Genomic DNA, 23820 nt, shown 5'->3' on the forward strand with positions numbered 1-23820 from the left:
ATTTTCGATTTCCTTAATTCCTAATCTCACATACACTAGACCAAAGAAAAAAGAGTCTCATCACACGTGCTTTGATGAGACTAGTTAATTAGTAAATAACCTAACATCTTTTTAGGTCAGTGGCGGCATTATGAATCTTTTTTAGTGTGGTCACTAAAAAATTTAAACTATATAAAATTTAATAAACCTATAACTTGAATATTTGCTACAACTGCGAGTAAGGAGAGCAAAATTGTTACAACTGCAAAGCTAAAAAGAGTATAATTGTCATCACTATCAATAAGAACTCACAACCACATTATTTTTCTTGATACCATTTTTTAAGGAAAAATAAAATTAGAGATTATTTTAATTGAATAGGTACAAATTTTATACCTGTTTCATTTGGTCATAGATTTCAATGGCATAAATACGGAAATGAAAACAAAACATAAATAAACATATGTATGGGTACATTACTTACAAATTCGAATAAAAAAATCAAGACTAAAAAAGCTATTATATATTTTAGGTTATTTCTTTTTTGAGTATATTCCAAATTTTGTATAATACTTATGTTATTTTTAATAAGATGTTATTAAAATACATCTAATTAAGCCTCTGATATATCTATACTATCTATACTGGACTTTTATATGGGTCAGAAATACTCTTAGACCCTATGTTTAATAGGGACAAAATTTGAGGACAACATGGTAAAAATATATCTCAAACTTCACGTAAAATGCCTACAAAATAGGACACTCTCCTACTAATCCATGTTTTCAAAACAAACTTATCCAAAAATTAAAATTAAAAAAAAAAAAAAAAAAAAACTTCTTAGTCCACTTTGATATTTTAATTTAATTTTTTTTTTGTTTTTTGTTTTAATTTCTGATTTCCTTAATTCCTAATCTCACATACACTAGACAAAGAAAAAAAAAAGAAAAAAAAAAAGAAAAGAAAAAAAAAGAGCATCATCACACGCGCTTTGATAAGACTAGTTATTTAGTAAATAACCTAACATCTTTTTAGGTCAATGGCAACCTTAGGATTTTTTTTTTATTTTATTTATTGTAGTCACTAAGAAATTTGAACTATATAAAATCTAATAAAGTGATAACTTGAATATTTGTTACAACTGCGAGTCAAGTTGTTAAGGAGAGCGAAATTGTTGCGATTGCAAAACCAAAAAAAGTATAATTGTCGTCACTATCAAGGAGAACTCACAACCGCATTATTTTCTTGCTACCATTTTTTAAGGAAAAATGAAATTAGAGATTATTTTTATTAAATAGGTTGAACAAGTTACAAATTTTATCTTCTTCTTTTTTTCTTTTTAAATTTTTATAATAGGTTTTTTGTTGAATAATTTGTTCACTTCTTGTTGTTTGGTCTTGTCTTGTTATTATTTGGTTTATATTTGTTGTTATTTGGGCTAATAGTTATTGTTGTTATTTTTAGCTTCTTTTTTTTTTTTTTTTTTTTTAAGGGATTAATGATTATGTTTAGGGGGACAGAATTAATTTTGGAGTAATGCTACATTTATAAAATTTTTACAATAAATATTATGCAAAAAGCTGTTATTGGTTGGTAAAGAAATAATATTAGTATTGAGCTCAAATTAGAATGAGTAACAGCTTACCACATTGGATTTGTTGTGAAATTATTATGAAAATGTTGTAAATGTAGTATTACTCTTTTTTTTTTTTAATTCTCAAGTCAGGGTGTTGAACATTTTTATTAGGGTGGATACAATAGGTTAGTTTAGCATATAATTTTTTTTTTTTTTTTGGCAAGTGTAAATATACCTTTTTTTTTTTTGGCAAGTTAGGGTGCTCCAAGGACCACTGTTTTAGGTTACTACTTTTTTGATTTTTAGTTGTTCTTTTGAGCAAAATATATAACAAGTTAATGAATGAGATGATGATTCATATAATATTCTTTTATTCACTCATTTGGCTCCACAAAAAAATGTCATATTATATTATTATAATTTAAAATGATTTTTATTTTTTTGTTTATTTAAAATCTAGTATATAATATATAATACTTGACAATAAGATCTCATCAGTCAAATTATATTAAAAAAAAAAATCTTAAGAGAGAAAAAATTTAAGATTATAATAACAAATGAAAATATTAATTTTTAATATAAATAGTAAAACGTGAATAAAATATTAATTTTAATAATGTCATTGTCGTATATAATGATACATCTTAATAAAATAAAAGATTATATTGCCAATTAAAGAATTTTTGTGTGTATATATTTTTTTAAGATATATAATTACAAACTTACTATATTCTACTATATCTGCAGTTTGAACATTTTTCCTCATAAATTTTCAAGCACTTTATGCACAAAGGTGCCAATTAAGCTACCCAACTATTGACTATTTTTGTGTGAGTATATTGTCAATGGTGTCGGTGTGGCAAGAATATGATTGGTAATACTTAAACAACATAATAAATGAATGTTTGAATAAATTTTTTCTAATTGATAACATGTAATCATGTAATGCTTACATTGTAAAATTTGTAGTATATCTAGCACTGTTCAGGTGAATTAGTCATATTAAAATAAGAATAATGAGTTTTAAATTTAAAAAATAATAATAATATAGAATATTAACTAAATTGATGGTTACTAAATTAAATATTATTTAAGAATTTTTTTAAAAAAAATATAAAAGGATTCATTTAAAATTTTGGCAGACAGTATTCATGATACTGACCAAAAAGACCATTTGGTATCAATTTTGATCCATGAATATTCTTAGGAACATTTGCCTTTTTCCGTTTCTTTTTGACCCAATTTACGCAAGAAAACAAACAAACAAACAATTCAAATTTTAGAATCATGATGTGAGGCAGGTCCTGCTTTGGATGTTTTCCTATTGACATTTGTTCCCGAGTCCTGACGCCATAGAGCTTGTCTTAAGACCAAAGGGAGAACAAGTGGTCCTTTATGTATTTTATTTAATAATAATTTTATTAACAAAAACTACTTTTTTTGAATAGTGGAATTATAAAAAGGTTTGAGCATGAAACTATCTTTATCTAGAACCTCCATAACAGAAAGAAACGGATTGAAGATGAGAATTAGCCTAGACTAATAAACAAAAGCAGTCCATTGGGCAAGGAGATGAACAAGGACATTGATCTCTCTCTATTTACAAAAGAAAATGAAAAATTTGCAAAATTTTTAGCTAAATACAGAATATCATCAGATATGAGCTTTATACTAAAATGAGGGACATATTCTAAGTTCTTCAAGGGCTCAATAACATTTAGAGCATCACCTTTCAAGATTATATTTCAGTAATCTTCCCTAGCAGCACACCTTATGGCACACCATCAAGCTACTTTGGCTTCCCCTAGCAAAGAATTCCCTTGCTCCAATTGTTCATTCCACACCAACGGAAGCTTTCTTAAGTCATCTCTACCCACTACTGCAACAGAAGTTTTCTCTTCCTTGATTGCTGCATCAAAGTTAATTGTTTGGAGGAGGCTGTCAAATATCAATTTTGGGTGGTCTCCTTGGTAATTCACTCCAAGCTTGTTTATGCCCTTCAAAGACACACCTCATTTGTCTAGCAAGCTCAATTGGATTGCTTTTAGATCCCTCCACCCTGGCTTTGTTCTTGGAAACCGTATTTGATCACAAATAATTAAGGTATACAATTGATAGCCTATGGCAGAAGCATCATCCAACCCCAAACTAGTTTTTGGGTTGAGAATAATCTTAACCCAATCTATAATAGATATATTTGGCAAATTACTCAAGTTTGTAGGCAATGGGGGCAATCAACCAAATTTGTGCAACCCAATCACATTGAAGGAACAAATGCTCTAAAGATTTTGAAGCATTATTACACAAATAACAATTTAGTGAGGGAATGGGGATCCTGTTGTTAAGGATATTCCAACTTGTTTTTCATAAAAGGTTTTTGAGTCTAACATTGCTTTAATTTTCCATTCCAATCCTTAGGCTGCAATAAAGTGTGAGCTTGAATATTTGAGCTTTTAATGGCTCTGTAGGCTAATTTCACGGAGAACTCCCTAGAGGAGGACAAACACCAAAAGACTTGGTCATGCAATAGCTGATCAGATAGGTGGATATTAAGAATCCTATTCACCATTGCTGGCTCAAACAAATTAGACAGTTTCCCTATATCCTATATCCTATATCCTATTGCCTGGTGTCTTGGTCAATTAGATCTGCAACTAGATGAGCATTGTCAATAATTCCACTTCTGACTTGGGAATGAAACCTGTTTCATTGGGAATCTATGGATCTTCCCAATTTTATGATTCATTTGATTTAATATGGGTGTATGATTCTATAAATCGCCACATAAGAGGTTGGAAAATATTCATCCAAATCAACTTGGATGAATACTTTGTTTAAGATAAAATCTTTTTTACAAAATTTTTTCTCAAACTAGTTTTGAGGAATCTCCTCCAACTGATTATGTGGGGAGTTTATAAGACCATCAACTTGTATTAAATCATACAATTTATCAAATTATTTAAACAAGTCATATGACTATTTAAATAGATTATGTGACTAAAAGTATATGTATTTTTTTGAGTTGTCATGTAATGGATTGGAGAAACTTTCCTTTAAAAATTGTGTTCATAGTTTCTCAAGAAATTATTTCTATACTTATTTAAAATTCCATTCCACCCTTCAAAAAATTATAGGTTAAAATTTAATTTAGTTAGTTGAATATTACCTCAATTGTCAAATTAGTACACAAGACTCATTTTTGTCAATTTGGTCTCTTATTTTGTAAAAACTTGTCATATTATCTAAATTAATTTGTTAGCATACACGCCATCATAACATATTTTTATTAAAGATTTAACCTAAAACATTCATGAACATATAATTATGTTTGAACTTAGCTCATTTAATAATCAAGTATAAACTTGTTTTGAACTTGACTTATTAAACAAATAGACGTAAACAAGACTTTTTAGAACCAAGTTTAAATTGTTCATAATTAGCTAAGTTCACTTACACCCCTAACCCAACCTAAATGTCAAGATGAGATTCTACACAAGACAGATTTCATAGCCACAACGTGTTTACTATGCGCCTTTGATAAAGTTATGAAATCAACTCAACTCCTCCCAAATTTGCTTGAAACAAAGTCATGTCCTATTAAAATAAAACATTGGTCCCATTCCAATTTATTATTACCTTTGCGAATATTGTGGTAAGTGGTAACTCCACTAATATAATCATGAATTTTGCTTTTGCAAATAATAAGTGTGGGGGCAGTTAATCAGAGGTACTGTTAGGACTGTACTAATTGGACGTATGGCCCAATCCGAGGACATTAGACCATCCGAGGAAGTCCAGATATGATTATAAGGAGAACGGAGTAAAGAGAAAAGTAGAGATAATATGAGATAAGTCCAACGAGTGTCTGAGAATAAAAGTCATCTCGGCAACAAGTGTCCGAGGTCAGTAAGAGTGTCATATCATCATGGATTTTCTTCAAAGTTACATCACCACTAAGAGTTAGACATTGGACAAGGGATAAGAAAGGAGAAGGACAACAAATATCTTCAAAAAGCCGCTATCTCTGTATTAAATGACTCACAATCAACTATCTGACCGCATTAATGTGGAGGTGATGCCTGAACAGTGGTCAAACAGCCTTACAACTACTAGTTGATGGTTCTAGGAGGTGTTGGATGGGATAATAAGGAATTCCCTAAATCTAACCAACATGTGTGTGGTAGAGATGATACGAAGATTGTAGTATATAGCATGGGAAGATATACTAAAAAAGGGGAGGGGTGAAGAAAAAAGCAATTTTGATGATAAGACTGTAAACTCTTGTAAAACTCTGTGGATGTACAAGATAATATAATATAAGCTTCTCAGGCCATTCCAAGGACAGATTTTTTTATCTTACTTGTGTTTAGTAGCCTTAAATTAGCAAATTTTATCGTTTTTCTTCTAGAGTAGATCTAGTTCTTTTATTCACGCTCTATAAATTTATTGTTTGGACTTCTTGGGTTAAAACCCAATCTTATATTAGGTCCAATCCAATTTCAGTCCTTACAATAAGTATAACTTTGATTTGTGGGGGAGATAGATCAAACCTGCAACATGGGAGAGAAGCCCATTTATGGGAAAATTAAGCAACCAAGACCGGATCTCATCCATTATTTCAAAGTAGGCATTGCTTAGAACTTAAATGGTACCTAAATTCTACAGCTCTCTTATCTTTTTCTTTTAACTTTTTTTTTTTCCATTTCTTGTTTTACGCATTGCTTATTATATTCATGCCTTTACTATGCTACAACTTACAAGCCATATGGAACAAGTAAAAAAAAAAAAACTAAACAAGAAAACCTAATTTAGACACTCAAAAGAAGGAGAAATTATACCATCCTCATAGTGGACCACATTACTTGTCATTCATTCCACTAAAAAATTCCAACCTATTTAAAATTTCTAATTCAACAATTCTAAACAAGTGAGAGCTTTTTAGAGGAATGATAGACAAGTGACACGATTTACCATGAGAACTATATAACGATGCCCTCCAACTGATATTATGTCCAAAAGTCTACACTTCTCAACTTCTCTTCACGAATCTACCCTGCAAAGATACAAATTATAAGGAAAAAAAAATGATAGAAATGACTCAGGCAAATATAGACAAGATTTAAAACATACAAGAACAGTAAATAGTCCATCTTTTCTTGACATCATTTTATAGTAACAATCTTCAAACTTTTTTTTTTTTTACCTTTTATGTTTCTTTTCAACCCAAAAAAAAAAAAAAAAAAAAGAGTGGTATTAAGAATTGTTTATATTTTTGCTTATTTTATTTTATTTTGAGTCAATTGTAGAAAATCACCCTAAACTATGGAGGCACTTGCACTCTCCAATCTCCACCCCAGTTGTAACAATTGCACCCCCAATTAACCATTAAAATTAAGGATCACATGAAAATCACATAACATAAAATTTCAATACATTAGCTAATCCTGAAGCAACAAAAAGAAAAGAGCATTCCCACTTTCCCAATAGAAAGTTAACAAACTCCTACCGACGTAGGAAAATGACAAAAGAGACCTAGTATACTTTAAAGTTTAAAGAATCAGTCTAGCACCTAGAAAATAAAAGGCGTCAAATTCTCAATTTATTTCAGTCATTGTCACACATTTTCACCACGCTATTATTCACGTGGCAACTCATTCATTCATATTTAATATTTTACACAAAATGATTATAAATACTTAATGTGCTTGTACCATGCTAAAACGGTAAAACCTAAAGCCCCCACCTATCTATTTTTGCCTTCCGTTCTCTTACTTTTACACCGTTGAGAAGAATAGACAAAAATAAAGGGTCGAATATGATAGATTTTTTAAAAGCAATCAAGGTAGTGAAATTTGCGTAACTTTATGTCCTTAGATGAATCTCATACTATGATGGTTAGTAACTTTGAATTTGATTGTTTTTGTTTATTAATTTTAATAATATGAAAAATTCATTTGTAGTTAACTAAGTTTATGAAAAATTCTAGGCTTAATAATGGGTTCGGATTGAATTTTATACGAACTCGTATTGAGGTAGATTTTACAATTACAATTGCTTACAATTGTCTTATTTATTTTATCATTAATACTGATCAATATTTTTTATTTATTTTATTTTATTACTACTGTCTTCTAATCGCGTCCCCCTAAACCAAAATCTTGGCACCACCATCAATTACAAGGATAATATCATAATACATGAAAATCAAAATTTTATAGTCATGTGACTTGTCAAGTGATCGTTAATTTTAACATTCAATTAGGCTGTGCGATGCTATTTATAAACTATAAAGCTTGTCTGGATTATGTCAGTCCCTTCCTTACTAATATTTATTACTTGCCCCCCTGGAAATTATTTATTAAATCTGTATTCACCAGAGTAATATTTACCATTTGCATCAAATAAGAAAAGTAAATAAATCAATCCAATTACACACGATGGTTGTTTAGCTGTTTATACTTTATACCCAGAGCAAACTGTTACTACTTGTCACGAATGAAGACGATAAAACAAAATAAGATAAAATAAAATGTAGTTGTCAAAAATCAAGGGCCACGTTAATTAAGAACGTCATTGTTTAGACTAGTCATAAACAGGGGTAGTTTTGAAATCAAATTAATTTCGGTAGCCGCCGGGAATTGAATTTGAAAAATAAACACAATATTTTTCTTTTTATTGTAATTTTTTTGAAGAGATTTTTTTTTTTTTTTAGAAGGATTTTTGGAGGGAAAATTGTCCCTACAGGAATCCTAGAAATTGCACAAACTTTGTTTTATTGAATTATGTATAAAATCTTAAAGAGACTTCGACTAAAGGAGAATGTATTTGGTATCAAATGATACTATGTTAGTGGTATCAAAATTTAATAAGTGTGGGACATATTAACAAAAAATAACTAAACCACATAATATCATTTGATACAAAATACTTTTTTCCACTAGAGAGAGGGAGACTTTCAAGGTCCAAGTGTTGGTATCAACAATTGTGAAAATTATTATGTCTGTAACATTGCTCTTTCAATTTAACATAGAAGAATTAAGGCTCTTGTAGTATACCCAGAAACATTTATATATATATATATATATATATATATAGTGGTTCAGACCTCTATTATTGATAACCTAAATTCAAATCTTCACTCCTCACTCTTCCTAGTAGGTAAAAAAAAAAAAAAACCCACAAATATTGCTACAGAATGCACAATTATGAAAACATAATTAACTACATTAGGAAATTTAAATCCTCAGCAATCTCTGCTTTTACTGGGATAATGATAATGTCCCAAATTTAGGGATGGAACCAAAGCTTCGAGTAAGGGGGGGCAAGATACACTTAAATCCCAATGCTTAAAAAACTCATTATAGACTAAACCCTCATAATGTGTGTGTGTGTGTGTTTTTTTGTGTTTTTTTATTTTTATTTTTATTTTTAAAATTTTTATCCCAAGTTTCTTTGAGTAACTTCATCAAACACTTAAGTTGCAATTATCTTATGATAATGCTTTGAAATAAATTAGATAAATTTCATAACTCTTTTAGAACCCAAACAAAAACCAACAAAAAGAATCAAACTTTAATGAAAATTTAAATAAAGAAAGTGTACTTTTTGTGAAAGCATGAAAGTATTGAACAAAAATGGATGTATGGGTGTGTGACAGAACCTTCAAAACCCCAAACTTGCAAAGAAAGAGATGAGGATGGAAAACCAAATAAATTGTAGTAGTAAATTCCTGGAAGATCTATATTTGTAAATTCCTCAACTATTGGACTCTATGGTTTGTTGTTATTGTTGTTGTTGTTGTCACCACTAAAGCAACAATGATGCTCTGTCTCTCTTTAACTCAGGCATAGAACTTTTTTTTTTTTTTTTGGGGGGGGGGGGGGGGTGGTGGGGGGGTGTGGGTGGGTGGGTGGGTTTAATTTTCAAGGCTTTGGGCAGATTTTGTGTTGTTATTTTTGCTATTTCTTGGTTTTAAGTTAGTCAAGATAATGTGCAAGCCTAAGTTTGAATATTTATGACCTTTCTTTTTCCTATTGGGCCAGGGGGGCCATTGCTCCCCTTAGTGTCCAAACATAGCTCCGTCACTCCCAAATTATCTAATCCTTGGTTTATTATGAATATTGGCAACAATGGCAAGGGGCTTTATAGAGATGGAGCTTTCAAATTCCACCCAAACCTTTAACTTATGCAGAGTTTTAGAAACATTTTCAACAATTTAAAACATTGAAAAGAATAGTATAGTTGGGAAGTTTAACATAGATTGGTGAGCATGTAGCTTTCCTCAACTAAAATGTTGACGTACCACTTAGATATTGGACACTCTAAAAATGTCATTTTGCATGCAGCAGTCATAACCTTCCCATACGCAAAGGCAAATGTCACATTTCATGACTTAAATATGGCATCATTCAGTGTCATTGTTGACACAGGAGCCACAGTTTTGAAATATTAACTCGGGTTAATTTGTTTGAGACTAAAAAACAAGGACTTAGAAAATAATGGAGGAAATGCACCTTTCACAATTTCAAACATTTGAAGCATTGCATTAAAGTTAAAAGCAGAAAGGGAAATCTCAAAAACTCATACCAATTATATAAGCTGAGGGTTACCTTCATGCGGGGTCGCTTTTCAGCATTAAGCTTTCGAACTTCGTATCTAATACGTTTTGAGAAGAGTCTGTTTTGCCTCTTCTTCTTGTATCTCAACACACTAGCTTCTCTGTGCCTCATCTTCCAACTATCTGTGCCTTTCAATTCCAATTCCAATTCCTCCTCTTTCACTTTCATTCTACAACCAATATCATCATTACTGCCCATTTCTGGAACCCTCCATATGTTCCCAACGCTTCCCCACCCATCCACCAACACCTGCAAGCCGATCACAATTATATGTGATTCTCAACATTTGTGGTTAAGAACCTTATAACTCAACTGATATTTCTTAATGTTTTCAACGGAGACATTCAGAATTCAAATTTCCTCTTCTTCAACTATTGAATTATCCCAAAAATGGAGAGGATTATATATATATATAACCTCTACATCCAAGCATGTGACATGTTACAAGCCAACATCAATGCAACTCCAAGACCAAGTAAGAAAAACTTGTTAATTCATTATTAACATATTGTTAGTGTCGAAATAAGAGACCTATATATATATATGAGAAATGTTATGTCTACAACATTTCTACAACATTTTTATAACAAATCCTAAGTGGTAAGTTGTTACTGGTTGTTTTTGTTGGGGCAAAAAAGTAATCTTAGTATTAGTTTTAAATTTGAACCAATAACAACTAACCACCCATGATTTGTTATAAAAATGTTGTAGACGTAGCATCTCTCATATATATATACCCAATAAACCAAATCCAATCCATTCGTGTACCTAAAGAAGGAAGCATCTCTTAAATAGCTATATCTACTCACTCATATATATACTAAGTAGACTGAGTGTTGTGTGTGGTTTAATTTTATATATTTTAACAAAATTGGTTTCATCAACTGCTCCAATGACTTTCACTCACTGAATTGTAACATGATTGATTTGATATAACAAAAAAGATACCCAAAATATCTAGAGGTAGATCGAAGGGTTGAGATATGAATCTCTATAATATATGTCCGATGTCTAATACTATCAATAATTCCAACCAACAAAATGTTGGTGGACTGGGCCATAGGCCACAGCTGGCTAAGGTTTACTGGGCCCCAAAAAAGCGAAAAGTGCAACTATGAATGGGTCGAAGATTCCAGTTAGCAATACCTTTCAAAACTTTAATTGCCATTTGCCCCATGGTCCATAAAATACTCAATGGACAAAGCTATGTACGTACCATTTGGCATTGGACAAACGTTGCTAAATTTATGATCCTATATTCCTACCCTTAAAAACTTTTACTACCACCATTTCAAAAAAAAAAAAAAAGAAACCCATTAATCAATTATATGACGGATTAACTGTCAACCTCTAAAATTTTGCCACGCCCTAGACGAATGAGCCATCAAAGAAATACTCATAGGGGTAGATATAGGTACGTACAAACTTCAGTAGGTGTTTTATATACAGAAGACAGACATATGGTACAAAATAATTGAAAATAAAATAAGAAAAAGTAAGAGAGATGAAAGATCTTACATTGGCTTCATCATGCAACACAGGTACAGTCTGTGGGGACTCTCCTTCAATATAAAGTGGGCCCTTATCAGACCAAGCATTCATGATCCCCTGATAATCAAGCTTCAACGACAACAAACCCTGTTTCTTCATCGTCGTCGTAGTCGTCATAGTCCGCTTTGTACAGCTACTCACTTCCTCTAGCTCCACCTTCTGCTTCTTCTCCACCACTTCAGAGTAACACACCCACTTCTCTTCACTCGGGTCTCTCTCTTTGATCCTCATGGCTGTTCTTAAAAGCTTGGATCTACTGGCACTGTAGTTGCTACAGTCACCATTGTTATTAGCTTCCTCGCTTCCATAAGGGTATGTTAGCGATGGTGTTGGGGGAGAGAGTGAGTCTTCCTCTGAAGATGATCCAAGGAAGTTGAGGCTTGCACCACCGCTCTCTGTACCGTTGAAGAGGAACGCTACGTTTTCGTCGTGTATGTCTTTGTCTTCAACTTGGTTTTCTGGGTGTAAAGGGAAAAGGTTTAGCTGGTGTTGTTGTTGTTGCTGGTGGGTACTATTGGTTTTATGGTTTTCGATCATTTGGGTGGAGCTAGTAGTGTTTGAGTTTTCTGAGGAGAGTTCTAAGCGGAGACTGAGGAACTTGGGCTTTCTGGTTTTGGTTCTTGATTTCCGAGCTGGTTTAAGTGGCTCTCTAACTCTAACTCTGCCTCTGGCTTTCTCTTTCTTGGTCATAGACCTAGTTTTCATATCAGGACTATTCTTGTTGCACATCTTTTTCCCACTCATACGCGATCTCTCTTTGTAAAGTTTTTAATTTTCTATTGAGTTTCTGGGTGGGAGTGAAGTTTAGGTGAGAAAAAAAAAAGTGATAAAGAGGAACTTTTTGTGGGGGAGACAACAGACTTGACCCACTGTGAAGAGAGAGAGATATATGATAGTGATGTAATGCCCTTTTGACACGTGGAGAGAGGTGATTGGGCGAGGGGGTGGATTGTGTTGTTATCCGGATTTCGTTTTGTAGTGATTGGATTGGGCTGCACTTTAGTTTTACGGTTTTACCACTCTGCTGTCTGCACTGCAGTGCACTAAAACTCTGTATCTATTGCCTTTTAATTTAATGCTATGTTGCTATTCACGTGATAGTTTTACTTTGCTATACTAGTCCCAGGGAAAAACTGCAAATTTTTTCTTTCTTTTTACAAGCATTCACGTTTTTACCTTTTTTTCACTTCACATGAAATAGTTTTGAATTTGATTTCCACCATAAAGTAGCCACGAAAAGAAAAGGAAAAACCAAATGGGAGTACGTACTGGTTCGTGCTGGTGTAAATATTCTTTGAAGGGTGATTTTTCCATTAGCATGCTTAAATTAATATGAAAGGATTTAATTGTAGTCTATTAATAAGTTAAGATTTGTGATCGATCAAGTTTGTAAGAAAAGTCATGCATCACCGTCACGTTGACATCTTAGGCTACTTTGTGGAACGAGACAACATATGGTTGTGGCTTATTATCAGCCAGGGGATTGGGGATGGTTAAGAAGCAAGACGAAATCAAATCATAGATAGATGTTTTGCTCCCTCTTCAACAAGGAAAAAAATCTGTACACTGGGCCGACGGGGTGGGATCGGATGGGGTGAAGTCATTTACCATCTTTAAAATGGTGTCGGCACTAATCACACAAGAGAGATGAGAAAGAAGAGACTGATGATAATGAGAGTATTGCAAATTAGACACGAGTGTTCTGAGGGTGGTACTACGAATCTACGATATTTACATTAAAAAAATGTTAGATTATATAAAATTATAAATAAATAAAGTAATATATATATATATATATATATATTATCTATTCCTTTGTCGCAATAAAAAGAACACTATATTAGCTATTTGTAAAAAAAATTGTAATTCTAGTATTTTTTTTTTTTTCATTTTAAAGGCCATAAAAAAAATTTACATATCTAAAATCTAAAATAAAATATACCAGATCTAAAATATTAGTCTAACAACAAAAATTACCAACAGCAAAGCTAAAAAAAGAGTAATAAATCAATTTCACTCAAAATAATTTTGTCATTATCCAATAGTAGACACATGCTTTAAAAAAAAGAACCTTGGCGGCTAAGCAATAGCAGAGCCACTGCACACAACTAGAACAGCAGAAGTACTCTCAAATTCTGACTCTGTCCCTGATGGAATTGTAAAACTAAAGCCCAGTGGAAGAATTTTACCATCAAATTCTGCTCAGAATTAGATCCATTTCTTCTTCTGCATTAGTTTTCAAGATTACAAATTTAAGTTCCACTGATCATGTGTATATATTTTGAGTCTACCATGTAAAATATGACAATGTTGGCTTTCGACATAGGTTAAAATTCAAGTATGTATGGTGATTATGGTGTAAAATGGGTACTGATTGTTGGATTTCCTTATGCCATCAAGAAGCCTTCATTTAACATCATATGTTTGTTTCAATTGCTGTTCTAGCTTTCTTGTTACTCCAAAAATCAAAACAATTATGCTAGGTAAGTATGCATTATGCTTTCTCCAAATAAGAAAGACAATCTTTGATAAGATGGAACCTTCAAATATGTCAATGATTTCCATAAAATTGCAATTTAACATAAGCAGTAAGTACGCACCAACTATATAGTCCAGCAAACAACATGACTTACTGGTTTGAATATCAATAATATAAATATGAAAACAAAAATTATGAAGAGTTTTGTGTGATAGGCTTAATATAGTCTGAATGAATATTATTGCACACACCATGACAATCACAACTCGTCATCACTCATCATCTACATACGTATATCGAAGGAAATCAACTACAACAACTAGCGTATGGGTTTCCATGTGTTTGGCACAACAGGAAAAATTGCAGAGTAGATAGATACACGAGAAAGTGCAGTGTGGGACCATCGTCCCAACCGCTTTTGTCTACACTTTTCTTTGCAGTACAAAGCTCTCCAAGTTGGCAAAAGATATCCCCATGAAAGAGCTTTCACTTTTTTCTCAATTCTCTCTCATTGGCTGCTACTCTAGTTGTTGTATATAAGCATCAATGTTACACTGAACTTTAAAATTAAATGTGTCAAAATACTTTTAAAAAAAAATACAAACGATGTGGGGGCATTCCGAGAATTGAACTCGGGACCTCTCGCACCCTAAGCGAGAATCATACCACTAGACCAAATGCCCTTCGGTTGGTGAGTTACACAAAAACTTATATTACTAAAAACAACACCTATTTGGGCCCACTAACTGCCCAAGATAATGAAGCCACCCTTGGAATTTGGAGGTGGGGACTGGGGATTGGGGAAGGTGTCGGTGTTTCTTGAATGCTCTTTTTGATATTGGGTGGATTTAATTATTAATATCAGTATTCATTGTTTGAAAGTTATTTGTGACACATGACCTCTGAAACAGTGTCTGACCAATCATGTTTCTGTATAAACAAACTGTGGAATATTCTTTTGTTTTTTTTTTTTTTTTTTGGAGAAGAACTGTGGAATATACTTGGTGTCTATTAATAGATCTTAATGCAATTTCAAATTTGCTAAAACAATAAACTTGATATTTATTTAAATCGCAGTAAATGTAATTTGCTAAGAATGAGAAGAGAAAGAGAGAAACTTATGAATATAAATTCTTTTTTTTAAAAAGTTACAGTTATGAACTCAAGGTAAAACATTGATAGAGGGAGCTATGTACGATTTTCAACTTATTGTTTTGTTTTTTTCTTCTTTTTGCTGAATGATTTTTAACATATTAACCTGAAAAATATCAGAGCAGCTGTACAGAAAAGGCCAGATCATAGAATTCTACTGGACTTGTCTTGAATTGATTATCAATTCAAAGTTGTGGAATTCCTGGCAACCAACTCGTATAAAGGGACCCTATTAGAGACAGGAGATGCAGAATAGGCCAGAGTGATGGGCCATTCTTTTTAATTTTTTTTTGACATCATTGCATAGGCCTGAGTAAATTTTAGGTATTGTCAGAACATGAAAAATAATATTTCTTTCTCTAACATTTATAGTATGTTTTACTCATTAAATTTATAGTAAAATCTATTATAAAGGTAAGAGAAAGAAGCACAATTTTTCTAGACTTTGAAAACACCTAAGAATTTTCCGCCGAGCTACTAAGGCTTAGAGCATAATAAGATTAATCTTGCTTGACTAGTCTACTCTTGGGTTCTATACAAACTGGATAATTTAAAAAAGGAACTTTATGGGAGTGAACTCCTCAAGATGTTGGTTAAAATCCGAGAGACTTAAACCATGACCATGACCATGACCATGACCCACTATACCAATCCCATAAGTTTAGAGTGGTGGGCTATTTCGACTAAGAAAAGATTCCCTATTTATCAACATTGAATCATTGATGCAAGTGGCCTAGTACTGTCGCTTTCTTTTTGAAAAATACATGGAGAAAAAAAAAATCTGAACGAAATGGGCTGAATTTGAGCCACAAATGGGACTTTCTTTTTCTTTTCTTTTTTCTCTAAAAAAAAATTGGTTGTTCATTATAAGGCTTGGGCTTATATTTGAGTCAAACGGTGATCTACAAATAAAAAAGAAAAAAAAAGAAAAAGAACACTCATGGGCCTAGAGGGGTTTCAAAGATCTTATAAGAAATTGAGGCTAAGCTGAAATTATGGTAAACGGCATAGATACTTGGGCAAGCGATCATTGTGGTAAAGTGGCACATACTTGGGCAAGCTGAAATTATGATTTCTCTCTCAAAAGCATGGCATAGATCATTTTTTTTTTTTTGGTAAACGGCATAGATCATTTAGTATTACACAAATTTTACTAGGACATGAAACTTAAATTTTCATATGATAAATATTACGAATGGCCCGGCAAAAAGTCTTCGTGTCTTATTTATAAATTTAAATTCACCCCTTTAGGAAGTCATAACCCTCTGAAATTAATCTGATTGACTTAGCAAGCTAGACCTCCATATTTCTACTTTTATGTCTATAACGAAACTAATTAAGCACTCGGGAACACAAGGCCTGTGGTGATTATGAGAGAGTTTTTCCGACATCTCCCCACCTCCGATAAAATGAGGATTAATGCCTTGTTGTAATAGTTGCTACCCTTTTCATTAATTAGAACACTTAACTCATACCAAGAGTTTTGTCACTCAACTCTTCTAATATTTTGAATTGAAATGTTTAGGGTTAAAATCCCTTCACACTCTCTGTTATCGAATAGGAGTACTAAAAAAAAAAAAAACACTAAAGTCATTTGCTAAGAGCATCCACAGTAGGTGTGGCAAATGTGTCAAATGCCAAATATTTGGCACATTTGCCATACTAAACACAAAAAACACCAAATATCAGATGTGCTAAATCTCATCATTTTTGCAACATGTGAACAGTACCGTTGCAAATTTGCAACGATACGGAATCGGTATGGTATAAGTTTAATCATTTTTTATTCTTTTTTTCTCTCCTCTCTCTTCACTTTTCTTCCTCAGACATCACGCCTCTCCATTCTTTTCTTCTTTCACTCTTTTTTCTTCTCAATCTCGTTGTTTTTCTCTCTTCCTCTCAGACATCACCCTCAGTTTTTTCTTCTCATTCTTTTCTTCTTTCACTCCGATCTCTGTCGCTGTGGTTTTTTTTTTTTTTTTTTTTTTTGCAGTGATTTGATACCCGGTTCGGTAGTGGGTGGGTTGAGATGGTGATTGGCGGATCACTGGTGGTGGGTTGCGATGATCAGATTCAGTGGTGGGTGGGTCGGCTGGTGATGGGCGAATCGGTGGTGGTGGGTTATGTTGTGCGAAATCGGTGAATGGGTTCCGAATCGACGAAATCGGTGGTGCGAAATCGATGAATCGATGAATGGGTTGTGGCCGTAACAATTTTTCTGGTGTTGTGGGTGGGTGGGTTGTGGGTTCTGTTGTTTTTCTGGTGGTTGTGGCAGCAACAATTTTTCTGGTTGTGGTTTTTTTTTTTTTTTTTTAATTTATTTATAAAGTGGTGTTGGTGGATGTGGGTTTGTGCCGGTGGTGGTTGTCGGCATTGTTACAGCGGAGGTGGTTGTGCCGTTGTTGTTGATGATGATGATCGGGTTTGGGTTTGGGTTGATCGGGTTGACTGATTTTGGTTGATCGGGTTTTGATTGTAGTGTTTGTTTGAGTTTTTTTTTTTTTTTTTTGGTAGCAGTGGCTGATATTGGTGGTCGGTGGTTGATCTGTGGGGATGGCCGGTGGTTGTGGGCTATGGCGATTGATCTGTGGTGTGGGTTGTTGATATTGCTGTTGTTGATGATAATGGGAGGGGATAATATATTATTTTAATGTATAGTAAATATTATTTTAATGTATATAATTGAATTATAAAACATCCGATAAATGAGATATTGCAAAATGATGTGATAAAATAATAAAGTAGGCATTTAATGTGATAAAATGACATAATTTATGCACCAACTACTACGGATGTTCTTAGGTATCTTTCTCGTCACTTTGTTGTCCTGAAGTTTGGCAGAAAATAAGAATTATTTCTCACTTGAGGTCCAATGCACCAACCTAATTGACAACGATGTCTTTGACAATATAATTCTAGCTAGCTTCATATACATGCATGGGCACGTAAAGGTACGGTTAACTAGAAGGCCGGCTAAGGACTAAACGATCCTTTATACTATATAATACATCACGATGATGTATAACTATATATATACAAATCAAATTTGTTCCGCAGTCAGTGGGGGAAAAAAATAAAAAAAAAAAGAATTTGACAGAGTATATAATTATGGATTAGGATCATGCATGGCCGTGCCTAGACCCTAGAGACACATGGTGTTTGTTGATAATCTTTGAAAAGAGAACTCCTTAGGGCATGTGAGATTTATTAATTTTTCTTTTCTCGGCGAGCTTGCACACATAAATTTACTTTTCACTTTGCAAAGAAGTCAACACTGCCATTATCAACTTCTAAAGTAGGAAAAACGTGTTCAGTTTAGAACTGACAAAGGCCATATGGGTTTGGAAGTTTAATTTGACCAAAGACATAATTTTTACCTATAAGAAGAAGACAAAAATATGTTTGTTTTGGGTACTACTGCAAAATGATTTTTTTTTTTTGGGGCAAGTTGTATAAGTAATTTCTAAAAACACATAAGACAACTGGAAATGATGGCAAAGGAATCCCGTTTTACCTTGAATTTGTTCATGACCTTTCATCTTTTTCTGGTCAGTAAAACTGTTTTTTTTTTTTTTTTTTTTAAATCCAAATAATGCACATATTTTTTAGCAAGTGATTTCTTCGGCCACGTTACCATTATTTTATTTTAATTCGTATATATGTATATATATATATTATAATGAAAGAAATGCAGGAGGGGTGATCAAAGTGGCTCTATTTGGGTGTTATCATAGTAGCATCATACATAACGAGTTTGAACCTACAAGTAGGGGAATTGGTGAATCATAATTGTTATCTCAGTCTCACAAAAACTAGTAGCCATTGAGTTGGGGCCCATGGGGGTGTGGAATTTTCCCCAAGCTTTTCTCATTGTAGGATTTGATTGTGAGATCTTCACCCCACAAATCACTTTAGAGTTACAATTCAATTGAATGAAAGATAAACATAGTCTAATTATGTATCTCTTATTTTTATAAAATCTTTGATAATAACGTGGCTCAACAAGTGATGAACTCATGATCATAGATATATTTATTAAAGAAGAAATTGATAGTTATTTTTAAGGTGCTTAATTAATTAATTTGTTTGTTAAATATATAAGATTTTTGTTCAAGCAAAAATCAAAATATTTAAATCTAAGATCTACATTAAACCACAATTTATCCAAAGTTCCAATGACAACTCATAATAGACAAAATATAGCAAAATTAATGAACCTTTCTATTATAATTTTCTGTTCACCTAAGGTTGAACCTGTGAAAGTTCAATGGTTGAAGCATAGGAATGATAAGGCCGTATAATGGAATGCGGGCGGATCATGGGTACTTCGTCCCCACATTGGAGAAAGGAAAACTTTGCACCACAAGAATAAGATGGGTCAAAACAAGATGATAGAAAGGTATTTTATTATCCTTAATGAGGTTGTATGCACCTAGCATGAGATGGGATGAAACAAGACGGTTCACAAAGTAACTAAAGTCCTTTCTAACCCATCACCTCTTTGGAATGAGGACAATTTGTACGATCAGAACGGAGCAGGACATTTTGTCATCTCTAAAAGTAATTATAACGTAATTATAACAAAACATGTACTAGTGGAGGTGTTTCATATGAATGGGAACGGGGCGCAAAGACTACAGAAAAAACATTTACGGGCCCGTTTAAGACAGAGAGTCAACCAATTTGACTTACAGGGTTTGATTTTATTGGGGCTTGATTTACGGTTTTAAACTACCAAAAAATGTAATGTAAAAACTTAAAAACAAAAGATAAAAACAAAACCCTGAAATTACGATAATGGAGACCCTACATGCACAGATTAATTAATCACGCCTGTACTCTCGGCTTTTATTTCTTTATAACCCACCAAGTCTACACCACAGCTCTCACCTCACTCCAATTTGCCTCCACTTTCTTCCAAGTCCAAGAAAAAAATGTCTCGTCTTTCTCTTTTGCTCCTTATCTTCATCTACATTCTAACCCCAAGTTTTGTTTTCTCATCACCAGTACAAGACCCAGATCTTGTTGTACATGAAGTACATAGGTACGTAAGAATAAGATCCACATTATTATGTTACATTTACATATATCTCATACTATAATTCATGCTCTACGTAAGTAAAGATTAATGTGACATTTTTTTGTTTGTTAATAGGAGCATCAATGCCTCTAGGAGGAACTTGGGATATTTATCTTGTGGAACAGGCAACCCAATTGATGATTGTTGGCGTTGTGACCCCAATTGGGACAAGAATCGCCAGAGATTAGCTGATTGTGCCATTGGTTTTGGTAAGAATGCAATTGGAGGAAGAAATGGCCACATCTACGTGGTCACTGACTCTAGTGATGATGATGCCGTGAACCCAAAACCGGGTACTCTACGACATGCCGTAATACAAGATGAACCCTTGTGGATTATCTTCAAAAGGGACATGGTAATTAAGCTTAAGCAAGAGCTAGTGATGAACTCTTTCAAGACCATTGATGGTAGGGGTGCTAGTGTTCACATTGCTGGAGGGCCATGCATTACCATACATCATGTCACTAATATCATCATCCATGGCATCAATATTCATGATTGTAAGCAAGGAGGCAATGCTGACATAAGAGACTCCCCTCATCACTATGGCTGGTGGACTGTATCGGATGGTGATGGGGTGTCCATCTTTGGAGGGAAGCACATATGGGTGGATCATTGCTCATTGTCTAATTGCCATGATGGTCTCATAGATGCCATCCATGGATCTACGGCCATCACCATCTCCAACAACTACATGACTCATCATGACAAGGTCATGCTTTTAGGCCACAGTGATTCCTTCACACAAGATAAAGACATGCAAGTCACTGTAGCCTTTAATCATTTTGGAGAAGGGCTAGTGCAAAGAATGCCAAGGTAGGTAACTCATGTTCAAAATTGAAAAAAAATAAAATAATAACGGTGGCACACTTTAAGTCATCGATCTATAGATAAATAATTATTACGAATGCTATGAATATTACAAATGCTATTACATAAATCTCTCAAATTAACAAATCAACTTTTAAATATTTATATTCATTCATGTTAGATCGTAAAGTTTTGTAATAAGTTTATATTCTTACATAAATAAATTAAATGTGATATTTAAGATGATACAAATTTAACTATAAAGACTATATTACTAATTACATAGAAGTAATTTAAATATTTATTTATCATGTTGTCAAAGTAGCATTAATTACATTCAATTTTATGTTGGTTTGTAAGTTTTTTATAGTTGTTAAAATATAAATCCAATAAGCTTTAAACCTATTTTTAGTTATACTATACTCATATTACTTGTATAACACTCATATGTCTACTTATATAAGATAATCCATTATACAATTTTCACATATATTGTCTAGCTGCTTATATTGTAAAGATTTTTTCAGTCCTTACATTAGTAAAATTGTTAATTAATAACTTTACTGTTTCCATCCTTCAAAGTTGATAAAGGTGAATTTGAAAAATGTACAGGTGTAGACATGGGTATTTTCATGTGGTGAACAATGACTACACTCACTGGGAAATGTATGCTATTGGAGGGAGTGCTGACCCTACTATCTACAGCCAAGGCAATAGATTTCTTGCACCTGATGACAGGTCTAAGAAAGAGGTGACCAAGCACGAGATTGCATCAGAGAGTGAATGGAAGCACTGGAACTGGAGGTCCGAAGGGGATTTGCTGTTGAACGGAGCATACTTCCGGCAGTCGGGAGCAGGTGCATCTTCTAGCTATGCTAGGGCATATAGCCTGAGTGCAAGACCATCTACTCTGGTGGGCTCAATGACCATGACTGCTGGTTCACTTAATTGTAGGAAGGGTTCCCGCTGCTAATTGAGCACACTGAACCCCTAGTTTATCAGCTAAAAATAACTGTGAGAGCAACTAGAAAAAAGGATGAGAACAATATTAATCCTTTGTTTGCCAACAGTTTACTATTTATATATATATATATATATATATATATATATATATATGTATTTGTAGTGTTTTATGTTACTTAACCACTTAACAAGTATCTCATGCAAAGATTATATATATATATATATATATATATATATATATATTCAATTTCTCACATGTTGTGGAATCCACATACCTATAGAATTCATGTATGTTGAGAAATCTCAAAAATAAATAAAGCCGAAACATAAGATAATTAAAAAAAATTACCCCATAGATAGGGGCAGAATTGAAGTGCCAGTAAGTCATAAGACCAGTGGCAAATTTTGCTTTAAAACCATTTTGTGTGATATTGACTGCATTTTCCGTATCATAAGGAAGTCAAGTGTTGATTTAATTGACTTCATTGTTTTTCCCCTAGCCACCCTTTTTATGGTGAAATCTCAGTCTTTTCCTTCTGTGTTAAATAGTGGAGGTCCATATGTGAACAAGAACAACTAAAGATCATCTAGCTGTGGAGAAAAAACACTTGTTATAAAAGTGATAATGTACTCCTTTTCTTTCACTTTTGTTTTTGGGGGCCAAAGACTAGAAAAATTCCAAATGTTATAATTAAATATTTATGTTGAATCTAGAATCTTCACTCTAAAAATAGACTAGACAATTAAATTGGCTTCTTCTTGTGAATTTCAAATCTATTCTAGCTTAAGCTCATGTATATTGACTAAATCTTTTGAAGAAAATATAAAAGGCAACTAAAGAAGTGCGGATCAGCTAAGTGTTAGGTCAACTGCTAAAATTTCTTAATGAAATCTAATCTTACTAAAGTATTATTAATGAACTCTAGAGAGACAAAGATAGAATACATAAAACTAGTATAATGAAATCTATATCAACAATATTGTTCTGAATCTAGGAGTATGACCTTATTACCAGCTACATTTCCACTCGGAAAGCAAGTAATTCAGTTTCATATAACCGAATAGATATGCTCATCTTGATCTCATATAAGAACAAGGTTTTAATGATTGATTGAATATATATATACACGCACACATATATATACACATATAGAGTGAGGATTTACATTGGGTGTAACTTTATACCACATTAATTATATCATATGACAATTCTTTATTAATTAATATTTTGAAAATTCTATTATTAGATTTCATATTCTCTAGATTAATTCTTAATACGCGTACTAAATTTCGTTGTAAATAGATGATCTTTACTATTTGATTTTTAAACTTATTTTGAAAATTCTATTATCAGATTACATATTCTCTAGATTAATTCGTAACATGCATGCTAAATTTCGTTGTAAACAGATGATCATTTCTATTTGATATATAAACTTATGTTTTATACATAATTTTAGAACACAAAAATTTAAATTTTAAATATTTACTAAATAAGACAATATATTATTGATTTATGATCATTTTAAAATTTTGCAAGCATTTAGGGTATAAAAAGAAAATATAATTCAATTGTAAATTTGTCAAATTTCACATCTGATAAAAAAAATAG

General features: G+C 32.7%; 2 protein-coding genes and 1 non-coding gene across 4 annotated transcripts; 1 reads left to right on the forward strand and 2 right to left on the reverse strand.

The window, feature by feature from the left end:
• Nucleotides 1-6140: 6140 nt before the first annotated feature.
• On the reverse strand, nt 6141-12757 carry LOC126714730 (zinc finger protein CONSTANS-LIKE 6). 2 transcript variants are annotated; one of them, XM_050415006.1, is made up of 3 exons: nt 11692-12757; nt 10142-10422; nt 6141-6608 (listed from the first exon to the last, which is right to left on the reverse strand). In XM_050415006.1, exons 1-3 carry the CDS (start codon nt 12466-12468, stop codon nt 6596-6598), a joined length of 1071 nt encoding a protein of 356 aa, XP_050270963.1. In that variant the 5' UTR covers nt 12469-12757; the 3' UTR covers nt 6141-6595. The 2 variants fall into 2 exon arrangements, with proteins under 2 accessions (XP_050270963.1, XP_050270964.1); XM_050415007.1 differs by having other exon boundaries at nt 10165-10422; nt 11692-12753.
• Nucleotides 12758-14814: 2057 nt separating this feature from the next.
• TRNAP-AGG (transfer RNA proline (anticodon AGG)) lies at nt 14815-14886 on the reverse strand. The gene has a single exon. It is a non-coding gene; the product is annotated as a tRNA-Pro (tRNA).
• Nucleotides 14887-20234: 5348 nt separating this feature from the next.
• On the forward strand, nt 20235-22352 carry LOC126714729 (pectate lyase-like). Its single transcript, XM_050415004.1, has 3 exons — nt 20235-20399; nt 20511-21251; nt 21858-22352. Exons 1-3 carry the CDS (start codon nt 20290-20292, stop codon nt 22216-22218), a joined length of 1212 nt encoding a protein of 403 aa, XP_050270961.1. The 5' UTR covers nt 20235-20289; the 3' UTR covers nt 22219-22352.
• The last annotated feature ends 1468 nt before the right edge of the window (nt 22353-23820 follow it).

The sequence above is a fragment of the Quercus robur genome, chromosome 2 (genome assembly GCF_932294415.1).
Source record: "Quercus robur chromosome 2, dhQueRobu3.1, whole genome shotgun sequence".
NCBI classification, from domain to species: domain Eukaryota; kingdom Viridiplantae; phylum Streptophyta; class Magnoliopsida; order Fagales; family Fagaceae; genus Quercus; species Quercus robur.

Coding starts and splice junctions, on each gene's coding strand:
- LOC126714730 (XM_050415006.1), bottom strand. CDS start 12,468: ATGAGTGGGAAAAAGATGTGCAACAAGAATAGTCCTGATATGAAAACT. Junction 10,423..11,691: donor TGTTGCATGATGAAGCCAAT/GTAAGATCTTTC, acceptor ATCGGCTTGCAG/GTGTTGGTGGATGGGTGGGG.
- LOC126714729 (XM_050415004.1), top strand. CDS start 20,290: ATGTCTCGTCTTTCTCTTTTGCTCCTTATCTTCATCTACATTCTAACC. Junction 20,400..20,510: donor GTTGTACATGAAGTACATAG/GTACGTAAGAAT, acceptor GTTTGTTAATAG/GAGCATCAATGCCTCTAGGA. Junction 21,252..21,857: donor CTAGTGCAAAGAATGCCAAG/GTAGGTAACTCA, acceptor AAAAATGTACAG/GTGTAGACATGGGTATTTTC.